Genomic DNA, 18,950 nt, shown 5'->3' on the forward strand with positions numbered 1-18,950 from the left:
ACACAAGAGACACCGGGTTCGACTCCGGCGGTCGGCGTTGCCTCCGGCTTGGGCCAGCCGTCATACTAACTCAATTGGCAGAGTTAGCGGGTGGAAGTCGATGGGTGGTAATCTGGACGCCTGAATACTTTCCACAACAAATTCGTGTTTCCACGTCTCTGATTGGCCACGCGTGTTTCTGGATGGTTAAGCTTAGGCGCTCTTTCGAAGTTGGTTAAGGTTAGAGTTTGTCTTAGAGCATGGCGATAGAACGCCTGCCCTGATTCCAAACTCTAACCATAACCAACTGCGAAAGAGTCGCCTAAGCTTAACCAGTGATAAACTAGGCGTTAGGTAGTTTGCAGGCTGTTAGACCCGGAAATAGGCGCAGAACTTGCCGTCCCACGATTGGCGCACATGTCACATGACCAGAAACGCGCGTGGCTAATCAGAGCGCAAAACTCGAACGTGGAAACACGAATTTGTTGTGGAAAGCATAGACGCAATCTGGACGTTGTGGACAGCGACTCCTACAGGTCGGTTGGGGACGCCTGCACAGCAGAGACAGGAAATGGTGGGGGTAGTGTGAGCCTCCCACACGTTACACCTCGCCAATGAGAGTCCGTACTGGCAGGTGAAAAGATGTGACAGGCTGCCTCCTCGTGTATCGGAGGGGACACGTGAAGCAAGGCTTCTATCCTCCCTACAACCGGCCAGTGGGGGGCATATGCGAGCAACGTTCAAGACAGGGGAGGGGAGAATTGGCACAGTGGAATTGGGATGGAAGAAAAATAGAAAAAGAGAAAAAGTGGATAAAAAAATAAGAATAATGGAGACAAACAACAAGTTTGTGTGTAAAAGGTTCTGTGCGTCTCTAGTGTAACTGGATTACTGCTGTGTGATAAAGGAGTCAGCAGAAAGTGTGTGTGTAAAAAACTGTTCTGTGCGTCTCTAGTGTAAAAAGTTCTGTGAGTCTCTAGTGTAGCTGTGTGATAAAGGAGGTATCTGACTTACTTCAGGTACCACATTGGATCAGCATCACTTGTGATCTTTTCATTCGCCTTCATGATCTTCTTTATCTATGGACAACGACAGTCATGTTTACATGCAGATACAGTTGAATCAGCTTTGGCTGACGCACGTCATAAAATCAGACAAAAGTTGTACCTCCACGTTGATGAAGTAGTTGAAGGAGTCGATGTGCTGCTTCACCAGTCCTTTCACCTGCAGACAGGAAGGTTAAACATTAGCAGAGAAACAGAAGCATTGTGTAATCTGTAACGACGTGATGACAAATAGCTGGAAATTGATACGAGGAAGATATTGTAAATTTAAAAAGCCCTTTTGTTTACCTTCAGGAAAGCTGGCAACAGTTTCCATTTTTCCTGTCAAAGAAGTGTTGATATTTACAATTAAGGGATATAACCAAAAAAAATGTTGTTACTGTAACAGTGAGACCTGCCTTAGGAAGAGAATGCCGGCCAATTTAATAAGTCACGGTATTGCTTGACGTTAATATTCCCGGGAGCACCACTTTCTCTTAATGCTAGAAATCTGAGATCCCTCAAATGTGTGATGTGACCTGGGTGTAACATCCAGGGCTGCTTCATAGACAACGAACTGTCTTTGGGAAATGAAATGCTTGCAGCTTAAATGAGGTTTCAATTCTGGTTCAGACCTGCTTACAATACTAGAATATATACCATGTTTGGTATGTTTGGAACTCTTACAGAGCTTAACATGTCATGGCTCCATAGAGTCTTGATCCAGGTGGCATTGTAATTTGAGGGATCTCTATCTGATTTCTAGCTTTAGGAGAGTGGTGCATGTTTACAATGTTGACTGGGCCACAGACATGACATCGATTCCTAAAGGTGCTTAACGTGGTATTTTCTTATGTGTTAAATAGCTCTACATTCTGACAGCCATTAATGATATAGTGTTTTGTTTGGTCAGTAACATGGGTCTCACAGTACCTCCACTCTGCAGTAAACAGAAGAAAAACTGGTATCCTGTTCCAACGTTATCCAATCAGAAGAGATAGCCCTATATATTTTTTACTTATTTCAAGAAATCTGATTCTCTCACTGCTCTGGTAGATTATTCTATTTCTATCAAGCACAGATTTGCTTAAAACTCGTTTTTATTAAATTTGTGTCAGACAATTGTGTGGGGTTCTCTCTCCTGGTTGGATAAAGTGGGAAGGGATACCAGAAAATGTATTTAATGTTTACTGCAGAGCGAAGGGACTGGAAGACCCATGTGACTGACCACATGACCAGACACTATAAACAGTGATGAATGTCATAATGTAGAGCTATGTACTGTTGTAGACCACTTACTATAACAAAAAAAGAGAAAAACACTTAAGTTACAACACCTTTAATTGTTAACTTAATGTCAATACCCGGGACTAAATCACAACATGTGGAAATGTGAACTAAAGGTAAATATAACAGTGTAATAGTCGTTTATTGGATTGTTTGACAACTATCCTACGTTTACACCAATACAACAACTAACGTTAGCCTATGCTGTGTCAACACCACGAGTTAACGTTTACCTCAACTGTGTCGACAGGAGCCGCGAGTTCTTCGGTACTCATGTCTCCAAATTCCTCTCCAAGTAGCGTTATGTCCATGGCTATTTTGTGTTATTCAAGTTCAAAGACCAAGAACCATGGACACATTGCCAGTGTTTATCTTGCAAACGGAAGCAACTGCAGCATGCAAACTCGCTGGGTGTAACACTATAAAAAGTCCGTGTTAAGACAAAACTATACAGGGTGAGTTGAATTCCGCATAGTGTAACTATTATAATCCTCTACGATTGCATTATTATAGGTAAAGTGAAAAAGTAGAAATGTGGCTCTTGAGTGCGTCCAACTGTCCATTCTTTGGCCACCACCTCACGCACCCAAATTTTAGCCAGATTAGGCAGAATTTTGCTACACGGAAAACGTTACTTTTATTGCAAGAAAATATGAACAATTCCATATTTTTATATTTGACTCGTCTGAATTCCTACAGCTTACTGTCTTGGCTCATTTGAATATTCCACAACATAGGCCACAATCACGGGAAACCAAGTAGGTGAGAGCCTAGGCAATACAATACAAAAGATAGAAATAACAGCGCACTCTCCTCATTGGACATCTATATCCATAGCACCACTTTTAAAGATCCCCTCCACTCAAAAACGTTTTTTGTAAGGTTAAGGTTTAAATACATTATTATTTATGCAGAACTTGTCAACAGAACGTCTCATTCACATTCTTCCCCTGGAGAGGGAGAGCTTCTCTGTAGTCTGTACCACCACTACCAAAAAGGTTACTTCCCTGAAATCTGATTTGCACATGTTGCACGTGTGTGAATGATGTCACTGACCGTCCAACCTGTCATAACGTGTAGTTTGTACCTTGATACATTTAGCTTAAGCAGACACAGAAAACTGAGTAGATTATTGGCTTGAAAGAATAATAAGATGCAGACTTGGAATTCCTGGTAAATATCAATTATTGTTACCAATTTGCATTATTCATAGATCATTGCATTCTCAACAAGGGCGTACTGAACAATTTGATATTTGATTTCAATATCAAAACAATCTGACTTCATGCAGTCATATGATTTTTATCATTCTTCATCTGCTGACCACAAAATCATCTGGTTTTCATTGAAACCCATGACTAAGAGTAATTATACACATATACATATATTATACACATATATTCTTCACATGTATAAAAAAAAAGATATTTTACACATAATGGAACAGATGTTCGAAAAAATGGGGTATCTAGAAAAACATGATATACTGTTAGGAACACGCCCCAAAAACCTACAAAAAGAAGAATTATACCTTTTATTTTATTTTGAGAGCTGCAGCACTTAAGCAAATAACAAGAGCTTGGAAAAAACGTGAACCCCCGAAAGTAAACAAATGGTTAGAAACTGTAGAGGACAGGCGGTTAGGTGGCCGAGCGGAGATTGCGTTCGTCACCAGCCCCGGAGCTGTGAGCTCGATTCGCCTGCTCGAATCCAGCTCACAGCTCCGGGGTTGTCACCAGCTTGGCTGGCCGTCTGCACTGATACAATTGGCTGTATCAGAGGGTGGGAGAAGCTGGCGGGGTGGGTCCGGGTCGTTGTAAACAGCGACTCCTACAGTTCGGTCGGGGCGCCTGCTAAGCGCGGATTGGACGTGAGGGGGATAGTGTGGTCCTCCCACACGCTACGCCCTCTCAATGAGAATCCGCGCTGCCAGGTGAAAAGAAGCGGTGATTGGCTGGACGTGTGTCGGAGGAAGCACGTGGTAGCCTCCACTCTCCCAGATGATCTGACTGTGGGGGGTAAGTGCGCAGCGATCAGGAAGGGACTGGGAATTGGCATACGACTAACATTGGGATGGGAGAAAAATCGGAGGAAAATGGAGGGGGAAAAAGACCAATAAAAAAAAAAAAAAAAACTGTAGAGGACAAATTATATAGTATAGAAAAGGTAACCTACAAAATCAATAAGAATGAAAATATGCTGGGAAAAAGATGGAGTCTCTTTAAACTATGGAAAGGTATTAGATGACAGACAGATCAGTCTTTGAGAAGAGGATTTAAGTAACATGAAACAGTAATATCTTGATTTACTACTCAATTGTTGGGGAACACCCCTTAGCCCCTCGGCTGCGCCTCGGGCCTAACAACCACCCCTAGGCATGATCTAATTCGTATAACACACTCCTGGCGTGATGTAATGCTTAAATGATGCCCTTATGTGGGTCTTAAAGGATCATACTATTTTTTTTGACATGTCGGTTAGAAGTCATTCTTGCATTATTTTACCATTACTGAACAATTCTGAAAATGTGTCTTAAACACTACATAAACCCATGAGTCACCACGTCTGACTAAAATACCATGCTAACATCTGACTCAAATACAATGCTAACATCTGACTAAAATACCATGCTAACATCTGACTAAAATGACATGCTAACATTTGACTAAAATACCATGCTAACATCTGACTAAAATACCATCTGAGGTGCATTTATTTTCCTGAAAGGTTTTTGTTTTCCCCTGAAAAGTGGCTATTGTGCCTAAAAAGGAAGAGCAGAATTCTTCTTCAGATACTGTATTATATCACAATGGAAAACCTCAGAAAATAAGTGACACATAATGTTAACATGGCATTTAGTCAAATGTGGTGTTTACATAAGACACATTTTCAGATACACTGGAAGCCAATGGCAGTGGTGAATCAGGAGAAAATGACTACCACATTTGTGAGTAACGGTAAAAGATTATAAAAAAATATGGGCACCTTGGTTTTTGTATTAAGGCAAGAATGACTCTGAAAACACTGGTCTGGTCCTTTAAGACAAGGGTCACCCATGGCTTGTGGGTAGCGTTCCTGTTGTCACAGCAACAGGTTCAAACCAAGCATGCACTACTGTTGGCATCCCCAGTGTATAACATGGTAAATGTGCTAATCTGGTGAGGGAGAGGAAGAGTATGCAAACCGTGAAGAGGTGTGTTTTGACTCTGTGAATGAAATGTGAATTGGTAAGTAGCCATTCTTATGAATTACATTGACCACAGTGTCAGTGAGACAATAAACACCATGACTTTATTAAAACCAAATGTTGTATGGAAAACAAGACTGTATCAGATTTACAAAAACATCCGTTTGAATAAAACATTATTACCTTTCATTGCATATTCTTCTGCAGCATAATTATTGTTTGATATGACTTATTTAAAATATGAATAAAAACTAGTGCCTAACACATGGTCCTGAGAGTTTCATATGATCTACACATATTCTATCAATAGAATCATAGTTATTGATGCTTTCTTGTATACTCTACGGGCCCGATTCATTAGTGCATATTTTATGGGTTAAAGGGATATTTCAGATGTTTGGAATCCTAGCCCTATTACCACTGATGTTGTCGGTTGGTAGAATCCTTTTCTCAGCATAATCCATGCTGTTCCTCATACTGTTAACCACAAACCAATGCAAAGTGAATGGGGTCATTAAGCTGTCATCTGTACAAGCTGACTGAAAGGGCTCCATGCGCAGGGCTGGTCTAGGGGTCCAAAAATCAGAACCACCCCTTTAATGTCACTATTTAAAAACTAGAATACAAAAAATGTAAAGTTGCGCCCAGATAGTTAAGACCCCCTGCCTCTGGAACCACATCAACCTCTGCTGGGCTTGGGTCAAATCTAACCAGAACCTTCTCTCCTGTGTCTCCCTAGTCTGTCTCCCTTTCAGCCTTCCTACTGTCTCAATAAAGAACCTTCTCTCCTGTGTCTCCCCTACTCTCATCCTTCCTACTGTCTCAATAAAAGAAAATACAAAAGGTAGTATGCTGCCCACTTTCCTTACAGATGTAGGCAGTGTAGTGTAGTGCCTCCTCTCCTACACTTTAGTGTGAATGATGTGCCAGATGCCTGCTGTTGCTGCTGAGCAGCTTGGGGTAGGCCGTGCCGAGGGAGCGTCCGTGTCTGATGACCACCAGCTCCATCTGACACTGGTCGATGTTCACCACCACGCCGGTGCGCCTCTCCGTGTTGATGAGGAAGACGATGGTGAAGAGGGCCATCTCAAACTCCGGGCTGGCCCCGACGAAAGCACTGCCCACGGGCTTCACCAGGCCGTGCCAGCTGAACTGCAGGTTGAGGACATGGTCGTCCTGATCTGGCTGTGGATGTAAAGAGAGCAATCAGTACCATGTCAAGGAAGAATAAGATTGGTAGGATTATGGTTAGTGACAACAGGAATAGCAATGCCACACGTATAAGTATATGTATTTTCTTTTTATCTTGTGTATCCTACTGTGTTCAAAATACATTACACAGGGTATCAGCAGGTTTCAACAAGTTACATTTAAGACTTTTTAAGGACCTTTTTAATACCACTTAGAGCACCACTTGAATGACCATACTAGCAAAAAAATCTATACCCGTGCAAATTAAACTTGTTAATGCCTTTTAAGGCCTTCAATTGAGAATTATGAATTTACTTTTGAAGACTTTTACTACCCTGCAGATGCCTTGTTACAGAATTAAGAAAAAGATAAGACAATATGCAGCAGATATAATAAACCTATCTCAAACCCTGTGATTAGAGGATCAAGGGTCAAGAAAAGAGGGGGGTTTGAGATAGGTCAATTGAAGTCTATACCTACATATGTCTACATAATAGACTATATATTCTTACAGCGTCACGCTCCCTGGCCTTGTATCCTTTATAGTCCAAGTTCCTGCTCTTCTCCTGCAGGTAAAACTGGACCCAGTTGTGGAAACCAACTATCTCTCCTCCAGACCTGGTCTCTCCAACAAAGACATGCTCAAATCCACTGGAATCCACACTGTTGAAGACATTATTACTTTAGAATCCACAAATCTCATAACTAAAATAAACCCTACTTCCAAAACATTCAAAGACATCATTATTGTTCATCTTGAATGCATTAAATGTGCTATAGATAGCATTCAGCCACTAGATGTCGCACTAGAGCACCAGCATGTCATTTATCCAATCAGGTGCATTTCACATAGATAGTAGGGAGGAGATAATACAGTAACATATGCACGCAACATGTGAAATAACATTCATTTTGGACCTGCAGCATTTAAAAGAAAATTATAAATTCATTAATCAATAATTCTTTGGGGGGAAAAGCAATACTTTTATTTTACACCTTTCTAAAAGCTCTGGATGTATTATTTTTTCTCTTACTCACCATTGTATAATATATTATATGAAGTGAACTGGCCTTCCTTATGCGCATGTCAGCTCAGTCATTGGTATGTTCTGATGTACAGGGCCATTCTTGGCTATGGTTTAGATTTACTTATGGTCTCTTTTAAACTTGAACGATGGAAATTAAATTGAATTAAATTTAATTAAATTACAATCTCTGTTCAAAGGACTCTGCATTTTGTTGTTCCCAAAGTCCGAACAGAAATGGGAAAAAAAGCGTTTAGGTTTTCCGCACCCACAGCTTGGAACAATCTTCAGTCTGATCTTAAAACTCAAAGCTTGGTAACCCTGAATGTATTTAAGGCTGACGGTGAAGCCTATTAAAACCAGGTTTTCTGTGTGCAAATATTTTATCTGATAATTTTGTGATGTTACTTTTATCTGTAATGTCTTTATTGTTTATTCTCAAACTCTTGTGTTGCTGCTATTCTTGGCTAGGTCTCCCGTGTAAAAGAGATCCTGGAACTCAACAGGACACACCTGATTTAAATAAAGGCTAAATACGTAAATAAAAATAAATATACCTTCCATCTAGAAATAATATACCTTCTATCTGTTTTATTTCAGTTTTTTGATGGATTAGTGGAGCCTGCTGGGCCCTAAGACAGTGTACAGAGCTTTCCCTAAACAATGGTAAAACAATAGATAGATCGATAGATAGATCGATAGATAGATAGATAGATAGATAGATAGATAGATAGATAGATAGATAGATAGATAGATAGATAGATAGATAGATAGATAGATAGATAGATAGATAGATAGATAGTAAGTAAGTAAGTAAGTAAGTAAGTAAGTAAGTAAAGTTTATTTATATAGCACCTTTCACAAACCAGGGTCACAAAGTGCTTCACATAGTAAAAACATCAATAAAGTGCAAAGATAGCAGCATGGTAAAAGAAAATAATTAAAAACGTGAAAGATCAGGAAAACCAAAACAGATAAAGAGACATAGAAGATTTACACAGAGCATAATTAGCCAAACGCCTGTTTGAACAGTACAGTCTTTAGCTGCTTATTAAAGGTGTTTACAGAGACCACAGATCTAAGGTCCAAGGGCAGAGCATTCCATAGCCTGGGGGCCACGGTTTCGAAGGCTCTGTCCCCTTTTGTCTTCAATCTAGACCGGGGGACAGCCAGCAAGCCCTGATCAGATGACCTGAGTGATCTGTTTGTGGTGTATGGACGCAGTAGATCGCAGATGTAGGCAGGTGCCTGACCATGGAGTGCTCTATATGTGATAACCAGAACCTTAAAGTGAATTCTGAATTTGATGGGGAGCCAGTGAAGGGAAACTAAGATGGGAGTGATGTGGCAAGATTTTCTGGACCTAGTCGGCAGCCTTGCTGATGGCGGCTAGGGGAATTCTACAGCGCCTTCCAGATGGAAGCTTGTCAAACTCACCATGAAGGCGAGGCGAATTCAGACAATTGTTTAACAATGGCCATTATGACAACACGCCAGTGCCACCATGTGTTTTTGTGTTCTACGTTAAACTATTGCGTAACCTTATACACTGTACATAAATAAATAACTTATTTGGAACTTAAATGTTTTTAAGTTAAGAATTTACAGCAAATGGCTTTCTTTAAGATTTATTTTGCCTTAGTTCAGTTCAGTTCAGTTATTTCTTATTTCGGGCTTTGGACACATAACAACGGTCATTCCATAAATCGTCAAAGTTTTACCAACTGCTATTGCAGCATTGTCCAATTGTCCGAAAAGGGCTAGGGAGAAGCACTAGGCTTGTCGGGCCCTACCCCTGAAGACTTACGTTTCTTTTCTTTTTGTTTTTTCATTTACATACATACATACATAGTACATACATATAGTACACATTACAGTACACACATATAGTACACATTACAGTACACATTACAGTATAGTATACCTGCAGTATATAATAGTATGTATAATAGTATATAGTACATAATAGTGTATATACAGCACATATAATGTGATGTGAGATATATAGTACATGATATATACAATACAGTACCATAATATAATAGCATATACTGCAAATATAGTTCAATATAATATACAAATTAATTATAATATGATTATATAATGTAATATGATATAACGTACAATACAATATCATACGTATTTTTCTTTATTAATATGCAATTAAAGCTCTTCTTCCCTTCTGTACCTATCAAAAATAGATTTTTTTAGTCTAGATTTGAATTGATTTATATTTTCACAATATTTTAGTTCATCCTCTAGTCTAGCCCATTCCACAGTGTGGCTCCGTAAGAGGAGATACACATTATTTTCAGGTTGGTTTTCATCACAGGTTTTTTGAAGTTCAATGGTCCTCTGAGGTTGTATCCCCCCTCTTTATCCAGACATTTGCTTCCTACATTTACCGGTAATTGATTATTTCTTATTGATTATATCTCTTTTTTGTAGGATAGTCAATGTATTTATGGTTGTTTTGTATGTGTTACCCGATACCTCTGTGCAGTAATGCAGGTAAGGCAAGATCATTGCACAGTACAGTGTGCAATAAGTTGGGATTGAGTACATGTCTCACCTTACTAATAATTGAGATGCTCTTTGCCATCTTAGCCCTCACATATTCTATATGGGGTTTTCAGCAGAGTTTATGGTCTAAAATCACTCCCAGGAATTTATTTTCATATACTCTTTCTATTCTATTATTATCTATTATCAACTGAATGTCTGTTTTTATCTGGCGGTTTCCAAATACCATACATTTTGTTTTATTTAGATTTAAAGATAATTTATTTATATCAAACCAGAGTTTGTATTTATTCATTTCTATTGTTAAGACCGTCATAAGCTGCTGGATGTCCTCCACTGTACAGAACATGTTAGTATTATCAGCAAATAGTATACACTTCAATACATTTGACACAGAGCACAAATCATTAAGATATAGATTAAACAGTTTGGGTCCCAGAACCGAGCCTTGAGGGACTCCACACATTATTTTCATACATCTAGATTTGCAATCTCCAAGTTGTACAATTTGTTCTCTGTTTTTATGTAGCTTTCAAGCCAATCTGACACAACCCCTCTGAAGCCATATTTAACCATTTTCCTTATAAGGATTTTGTGATCTATTGTGTCAAAGGCCTTCTTTAAGTCTACAAAGACTCCAACTGTGTACAACTTTGTATCTATGTTTGTTATTATTTCTTCAGTTAATTCAATCAATGCCATTGAGGGCGATCTGTTGGCTCTAAAACCGTATTGGTTCTCAGTTAGTAAGTTATTATTTTCTACAAAGTGATCCAACCTGTCCACAAATAATTTCTCCAGTACTTTTGAGAACTGTGAGAGCAAGGAAATTGGTCTGTAGTTTGTGAAGTGTTGTTTATTGCCTGCTTTGTAGACTGGGATGACCTTTGCCCTTTTCATTTGATTTGGGAATACACCATTCCTGAATGACAAGTTGCGTATGAAGGTAAACGGTTGTACTATGGTATCCATTGTTCCAAGTGATATGCTTAGATCATTACAGTCAGTAGATGTCTTGTTTTTGCATTTGCTAACAGTTTCCATAACTTCCTGTTCCTCCACTAGTTGTGACTCAGCACCATCTTGTTTGAAAACCCTGGGGAGAGCCCTGAGTGTACTTCAGTTAACAGTGCTTTCTTTTAATAAGCCTACATCCCGTGGATAAAACAAAATTTACTAAGTTGTGTTGTGGCCTGGAAAAGTCCCTGAACAGGAACCTGAGGCTTGAGGCCTTTCAACCTTCTGTAGTGTGGTAGTAAATAGGTTAACCTTCTGTAGTGTGGTAGTGAAAGGTTAACCTTCTGTAGTGTGGTAGTAAAAAGGTTAACCTTCTGTAGTGTGGTAGTGAAAGGTTAACCGTCTGTAGTGTGGTAGTGAAAGGGTTAACGACAGGTTATGTATATAACCTAGTTATATGAGTACTGGCTAAGCGTCCCGCTCTTAAGCCATACCGAGATATACCTCATCTCATGTACCTAGTGTACTCCATCAACGAATAAACAAAAAAATACACCCATCACCTGCCAGGCCCCGCCCCTAGTGGCGTACTATAAAGTACTAGGCGTGGTCACCACTCACTCTTCCTCGGAAAAAATCGTTTCCAAAGAAAAGTTTCCCCAAGGGAACTCAGGGCACGCTAAGAGCGGGACGCTTAGCCAGTACTCATATAACTAGGTTATATACATAACCTGTCGTTATATTTCGTATTGGCATCGCGTCCCGCTCTTAAGCCATACCGAGATATGGGGTAGAGCGGACGCGAGGCCCGACAGATGCACCCCCTGAGGACCCGTAAGCCCACATCAAGGGGGAGGGGAGTCCCGTCACCCCATCCTTCCAAATGAAGAGGGGGCACAGTCAACTCCACCCGAGTGCGAACAAGAGAGAACTAGAACCCCTTGAACACACAGCACAGGCGGAACCACGTGTGACACAACACACTGTGGCCCATACCCACACACCCCTGCTACCCCACCAAAGGACGGGAAGCAGGAGAGGCCACAGACCTCAGAACCGCCTGGGAGACAGAACCCCCGGTCATGTCCATGAGGTAAAACCTTACGAAGGGACCCGGGGAGGACCATGAAGCTGCAGCACAGATGTCCTCCACCGAGGACCCACCCAGCAGAGCGGCAGAGGCTGCCACCCCACGAGTGGAGTGCGCCCTGACGCCCCCAGGGGGAGCCAGCCCGGCCAACGTGTAGCAAAGGGCAATGCCCTCGCACAACCAATGGGACAGGCGCTGTTTCGATAGTGCCTTACCAGCACGAGAACCACCGTAACAGACAAAGAGCTGATCGGTAGCCCTGAGGCCCTGAGTACGGCTGAGGTAAATCCCCAAAGCCCGGACCGGACATGACAGGTGAAGGCCCGCCTCCAACTCACTAGCGTGAGGAGGTGGATGAAACGCCTGAACCACAATATCCCTGGAGCGGAAGGAACTCCGGTTATTTTTAGGCACGAAGGCAGGATTAGGCCGCAGAGTGGCACCGCAATCGGAACGAAAAGACAGGCACTCTGGTCGTACCGAGAGAGCACAAAGCTTACCCACGAGTTTAGCGGAGGTGACGGCCAGCAAGAACGCGGTCTTGAACAACAGCTGTTCCAACGGCGCTTGCTCAAGAGGCTCAAACAGGGCCAAGGACAACCGACCGAGGACCAATTGAAGATCCCAACTCGGAGCCAAAGAGCGTTTTACCGGCTTAACGCGTCGGGCGCCAAGCAGGAAACGCTTCACAAGAGGGTGGCTGAACAAAACATCACCCTCAAATCCCTCATGATAAGAGGATATAGCTGCTGCATATACCCTCACCGTCGAAGGTAAACAAGGACAGCATCCAGGGGGCAGGACACCGGGTCCCTGCCCCCCGCCTTACACCACTCTTGAAACATACGCCATCTGCCCGCGTAAAGCGTGACAGTGGAGGGAGCATGCGCATTCCGGATGGTATCAACCACAGAAGGGTCCATCCTCTCCAGATTTACCCTCTCACCAGCCACACCATCAGACGTTGGCACAACACCGGGTACTGAAACAGCGACCCGTGTGCTTGAGAGAGGGCCGTCGCCGACCAAGGAATAAGCCATGGCGGAGCTACCAGTAGCTGGATCAGGACCGGGAACCACACTGCCGTATCCGCTCCAACAGCTGACCCAACAGCTGTATAGGAGGAAAGGCGTACAGAAGGCCGGGCGGCCATGGAAACATCGAGAAGGCATCCACCCCCAAGGGGGGATGATCTGCCCGACTGACCGAGAACCACAAGGGGCACTTGTGAGAGCGTCGGCTCGCAAACAGATCCACTGAAGCCTCCCCGAAGCGATCCCAGATCTGCCTGACTATATCGTGGCGCAGTTCCCACTCGCCGACACGAGGACCGCCCCGACACATCATATCCGCGCCCACATTCTCCATAACAGGGATGTGGAGCGCCCTCAGACTGCGCAGCCTGCGAGATGCCCATAGCCAGAGTTCGACCGCCGCCCGGCGCAGGCGGATGGATCGCGTCCCACCCTGCCTGTTGATATACGCCGCTGCCGTCATACTGTCCGTTCTGACCAGAACGTGCTCGCCTACCACCAGGTGGACGAACCGTTTGAGGACCAGGAGGACCGCCCTCAATTCCAACACATTGATGTGCAGGGTAGACCGGGCAGCATGGACCGTCCAGCTGCCCCCCACTGCGTTGGTCCGACACGTCCCTCCCCAACCCGTGAGGGAAGCGTCGGTGAAGACTGTGACGTGTGAGCGCCTGCTGCCCATGGGGACCCCAATGGTGAGGATACCAGGCCTTCTCCAATGGGCGAGATCCTCCCATATCGACAAAGGAACCGTCCCGAGCAGGCGCATCACTTGCAGCGCCGTGACCGTCTTTCCAAGACGGAAACCCCTGAGCGCGTGGAGGATAGACACCCTCCGTTGCTCCGAGAGGATTACAATCATGGGCCTCGACCTCAACGTCAAGCCCAAGTACTCCACCTGTTGACTGGGAAGAGGCGTACTCTTCTTCCAGTTCACAGCAAAACCCAGCCTGGTGAGGAATTCCACCACCAGCCTGGTATGAGACCTGGCGACCTCCTCCGACCGGCTGAGGAGTAGAATGTCGTCGAGATAGAATAGAATCCGTATTCCCCGACGACGTAGAGGCTCCAGCGCCGTCGCTACGCACTTGGTGAATGTGCGGGGAGCCAGAGAATAGCCGAACGGCAACCTCTGGTACTCGTATGCTACGCCCTGAAACAGGAACCGTAGGAACTTCTTGTGAGGAGGGAAAATCGGGATGTGAAAATACGCATCCTTCAGGTCTATGGAGGTGAACCAGTCTCCCCCTCTGACAGCAAGCAGCAGGAGTTTGACGGTCAACATCCTGAATGGTCTCGCCACAATCAGACGATTGAACGCGGACAGATCCAGTATAGGTCTGACCCCTCCCGTTTTTTTGGGCACCAGAAAATAACGGGAGTAGACGCCTGACATCGTGTCCTCTCTCGGGACCACGACTATAGCCTGCTTCGCCAACAGAGATTGGATCTCGTCGGCCAGGGCTGTCACTGCTTCTGACCCTGACAATAGGGTCTGCACCAAACCTGAAAACGGAGGGTGGGGTTGTGCAAACTGCAAAACAAGCCCCTCCCTCAACGTTCTCTCCATCCACCCCTCCAAACGGCATTCTTGTCGCCATATGTGATAATAATCCCAAAGCGCACCCGCAGTCAACTGACGCTGGGCCACAAGGAACAGTAGATAGGTGGCCCGGTCCCTCCCGCTGTGCGTAGCCCCTGAACCCGCCAACGCGGACAGGGAGGTCGCACCCAAGGGGGGACCCCGACAGAAAGGGCCGGTTTGGGAGAAGCTGCCATCAAACTGGTTGACACACGCTCCCCCCCTGAACACCCCTCTAGCGCATGCTGAGGAGTTGTTCTACAGCTAGACATGCAAGGCGTGAGGACCCCATGGGTTGCTATCACCCAAATCACACTCGCCTCTTCTTTGCAGACCACTGCTGCTCTCACGGGAGTGGGAGGCATCAGCGTGATACCCCGCCTGGCGAAGGCGAGGCCGGGGTAACCCGTGCTGAGCATTCAACCGAAGAGGCCTCGAGTCCCCCTGCTGACCACTGTAAATAGTGGCAGCCGTAACACCAGGCTCACCCATCACACAACGTGTGGTGCAGGAGCCACGCGACAGCACAACATTCTCACGGACAGACCCAGGCTCAGCCATCAACTGGGTGTCAGCCCCTGTCCCCATGAGAAGCAAAAAGTGGGGCCGCATGCGCTTCAAAGAAGGTTCGCGGCCCGCAGCCAAAGGAAAACGATCAGAGCCCCGCTTCCGTGGGTAACGGAGAGAGGAGTGAGCGGGGAGCAGGCTGTTCGCGGCAGAATGACGACGGCTTGTATTTCCCAAGCCGAGTACACCCAAAATGGCCGATCCCTCGGCCGCCAAGGCTGTCGGCCTTGTGGACCCCTGTTGACTCTCCGCCCAGGGTACCACTGGCGGGGGAAACATGGCCGCCTGTCGAGGGCCTCGCCACAGTCGCTGACGAGGCCGTGCTCCAACCTCTGGCTGCATAGCGTGAGGCGGTGTGGGACCCAGATCAACAACCGCCTGCGCCTCCGCAGAACGACCAAAAAGTCCCTCTGTGGAAAAAGGAGCCGTGAGGAGAGAAAACCTTTCTTCTTCCCCAAGAGGAGATTGCTCCAACCAGACCTGCCTATTAACAAACGTTGATAGCATCCTAATCCTCCCCGCAGTTATAGCTTGCGACTGAGTCAAGATCTCTAACACCACAAACATGCAAAATGTTTTCAGCGTCGGCTGGTCCCGTAGCCCCACTACCCGACGCTAATGTGGACAGGAAAATAGTCAGCTGAGCCACAACACTGGCCGCCGCTAAATACCATCCTGCAGCAGTATAGCTCTCATCCGTCCATACTGCCACCCGCCGAGCCGATTCGCTCTCAAGCATCGGCTTCCGGGTGGGACACCGTTCAACCCCGCCGGGGCACAGGATCAAAGCTACCTGGCTACTTAGCCACGGTACACCCGCCCTGCACCCTGTTGTCAACCCATTTACCCGTAAAAAGGGTAAATAGGACTCAGCAAAACCCCCCACATTAGCTACCGACTGACCTTCATTAATGAACCGGTTAAGAGGAGGGAAAAGCGGCAACATCCCACGGCGGGGAACATTAGAACAGTGACCCATTTCAGCATTAGCGTTAGCATTAGCATTAGCATTAGTGTTAGGAGCACGCTCCAGGATCGCCTGGAACCCGTCCACTTCAGGGGAACGTTCACCAAGCCATCCCGCCCCTGGCGCCGACACACACTTCACAGCATTACTAACACTAGCAACAATGCCTGATGACACAGGGCCTACCTGTGTGCGAGCCGGCTCGATAGCCAAACCTCGCACGCTGCCCCTCGCTGCCACAAGATGAGGAAACATCAGAATAGGCCCGACGTGTCGTTGCATTCAATATTACGCAATTTCTCTAAACTTTTCATAACAACTAGTTACATAGGGCGTCTTGCATCCGCTATGATGGAAACGAAAATAGAGGAAGAGTGAGTGGTGACCACGCCTAGTACTTTATAGTACACCACTAGGGGCGGGGCCTGGCAGGTGATGGGTGTATTTTTTTGTTTATTCGTTGATGGAGTACACTAGGTACATGAGATGAGGTATATCTCGGTATGGCTTAAGAGCGGGACGCGATGCCAATACGAAATATAACTATCTGTAGTGTGGTAGTGAAAGCGTTAACCCTTTGTGGTGTGGTAGTGAAAGTGTTAACCCTTTGTAGTGTGGTGGTGAAAAGGTTAACCTTCTGTAGTGTGGTAGTGAAAGCTTCCGTAGTGTGGTAATGAAAGGTTAATCCTTTGTAGTGTGGTAGTGAAAGCATTAACCTTCTGTAGTGTGGTAGTGAAAGAGTTAACCTTCTGTAGTGTGGTAGTGAAAGCGTTAACCTTCTGTAGTGTGGTAGTGAAAGAGTTAACCTTCTGTAGTGTGGTAGTGAAAGCGTTAACCTTCTGTAGTGTGGTAGTGAAAGGGTTAACCTTCTGTAGTGTGGTAGTGAAAGCGTTAACCCTTTGTAGTGTGGTAGTGAAAGAGTTCAAGCCGATAAAGCTTAAAGCTGTCTTGGTGTCTTACCCTCCGTTCCTGTCCCTGTGGTAGAGGTGGAACCAGATCAGGTACACCTGACTCCTGAACTGCCTCAGGTTAGAGCTGGACTGGCCCTTGCTAACCAGGTACATGTGAGCGCGCTGTAAGGAAATTACATACAGCACATATTATAACATATCATAACCAGGGGAGGAAACTAACTTTTTGGCTTACCAGCCAACTGGCGGGTATCTGATTTTTTTTACCAGCCAAATAGATTTTTTACCAGACAAAAAAAATCGCTAATTGTGATAATTACTTCTTTGTACGTCTTCGTCTAAATTGATTTTCAATCATAGTAAATTAATCACACTGTCTCTACTCTTCAAAATATTACATCATTAAATCACATATTAACATGAAAGAGGGAACTATTCTGGACTGGGTTGGGCTGAACTGGGCAGTGAATGATGCTGGGTTGGGCTGGTCTAGGTTATACTGAATGATGAATTGAAAATGAATTGAAAATGGGGGACCCTGATGTAAACAAGACGAAAGTCTTTCTCTGGTCTGCATCCCCTTAACAATTGCATGTATTGAGCCGTACTGTACTGTACCCATTCTGCAATCTGTTAAATAAAGTTTTCATTCATCACAGCTCAACTACTAGGAATGTGTGTCTGACTCTTAAGTGCAGGAAATATTCATCAGAAAGGGGGGACATGATGGAGGGAATGGAAAGAGCAGGTTTGACAGGAGCAGGGTTGAAGGGATTGATTGATTGAAAAGTTTATTAACAGATTGCAGAATGGGTACAGTACAGTTCAATACATACAATTGTTAAGGGGATGCAGACCAGAGAAAGACTTTCGTCTTGTTTACATCAGGGTCCCCCATTTTCAATGCATCATAACATATTGGAGTGTGGAGGAAGTGGACAAGGCATTAAGCAAACAGGACTGAAATGGGGGACCCTGATGTAAACAAGACTAAAGTCCTTCTCTGGTCTGCATCCCCTTAACAATTGTGTGTATTGAGCTGTACTGTATTGTACCCATTCTGCAATCTGTTAATAAAGTTTTCAATCAATCAATACTGGGTTGGGCAGTGAAAGAACCAAGCATTTCACTGTAATGTAATAGCTAAATAAAACAACTTGAACTTGACTTGTTACATTTGCACTTTGGTTGTATGCCAAATGTATTCTGGTTGTACTGTACTTGTGCTGTAAGATGACAATACATTGGAACCGAATCGACAACGCTAGGGGTTCAGCAGGTGTGTTCTGAATGCCAAGTATGACAACATCACCGTTGTGAAGGGAATATGGGCGAGTGGTGATATGCTGGGAAACCCGGTAATAATAAAATGTCACTCGGCTGCATTTAAGCAAAGCCGCTCAGTATAGTCCACTATGTTGAATGCGCGTTATGGTAGCTTGTTACATGCTAGGTAGCTAGCCGGCTAATGCTGGTTGACTTGTCATTCTCATCCGACTCGAAGGAGACGCGTCGCGTGCTGTTGTTCGCCCCCATGTCAGACCGCACCGATATCCGAAAGCGACGACTCTACATGCAATTATTTTCATCCACTCATGTGTTTTTGT

General features: G+C 44.5%; 2 protein-coding genes across 2 annotated transcripts in view; both read right to left on the reverse strand.

Annotated features, from left to right (window-relative positions):
• The window catches only part of polr3b (polymerase (RNA) III (DNA directed) polypeptide B), a 105,373-nt gene extending 102,699 nt beyond the window's left edge, over positions 1-2,674 (reverse strand). Inside the window, exons 1-4 of the mRNA XM_084334814.1 lie at positions 2,543-2,674; positions 1,332-1,364; positions 1,147-1,203; positions 994-1,058 (exon numbers count right to left, since the gene is read on the reverse strand). Coding sequence (XP_084190940.1) covers positions 994-1,058; positions 1,147-1,203; positions 1,332-1,364; positions 2,543-2,620 — 233 coding nt within the window. The 5' untranslated portion in view covers positions 2,621-2,674. The remainder of the gene's footprint in view (positions 1-993; positions 1,059-1,146; positions 1,204-1,331; positions 1,365-2,542) is intronic.
• Positions 2,675-5,574: 2,900 nt separating this feature from the next.
• endouc (endonuclease, polyU-specific C) overlaps positions 5,575-18,950 on the reverse strand; it is a 32,599-nt gene continuing 19,223 nt past the window's right edge. Inside the window, exons 6-8 of the mRNA XM_084334726.1 lie at positions 17,393-17,505; positions 7,200-7,350; positions 5,575-6,681 (exon numbers count right to left, since the gene is read on the reverse strand). Coding sequence (XP_084190852.1) covers positions 6,406-6,681; positions 7,200-7,350; positions 17,393-17,505 — 540 coding nt within the window. The 3' untranslated portion in view covers positions 5,575-6,405. The remainder of the gene's footprint in view (positions 6,682-7,199; positions 7,351-17,392; positions 17,506-18,950) is intronic.

Source organism: Notolepis coatsorum (genome assembly GCF_963971535.1).
Source record: "Notolepis coatsorum genome assembly, chromosome: 18".
Taxonomy (NCBI): Eukaryota; Metazoa; Chordata; class Actinopteri; order Aulopiformes; family Paralepididae; genus Notolepis; species Notolepis coatsorum.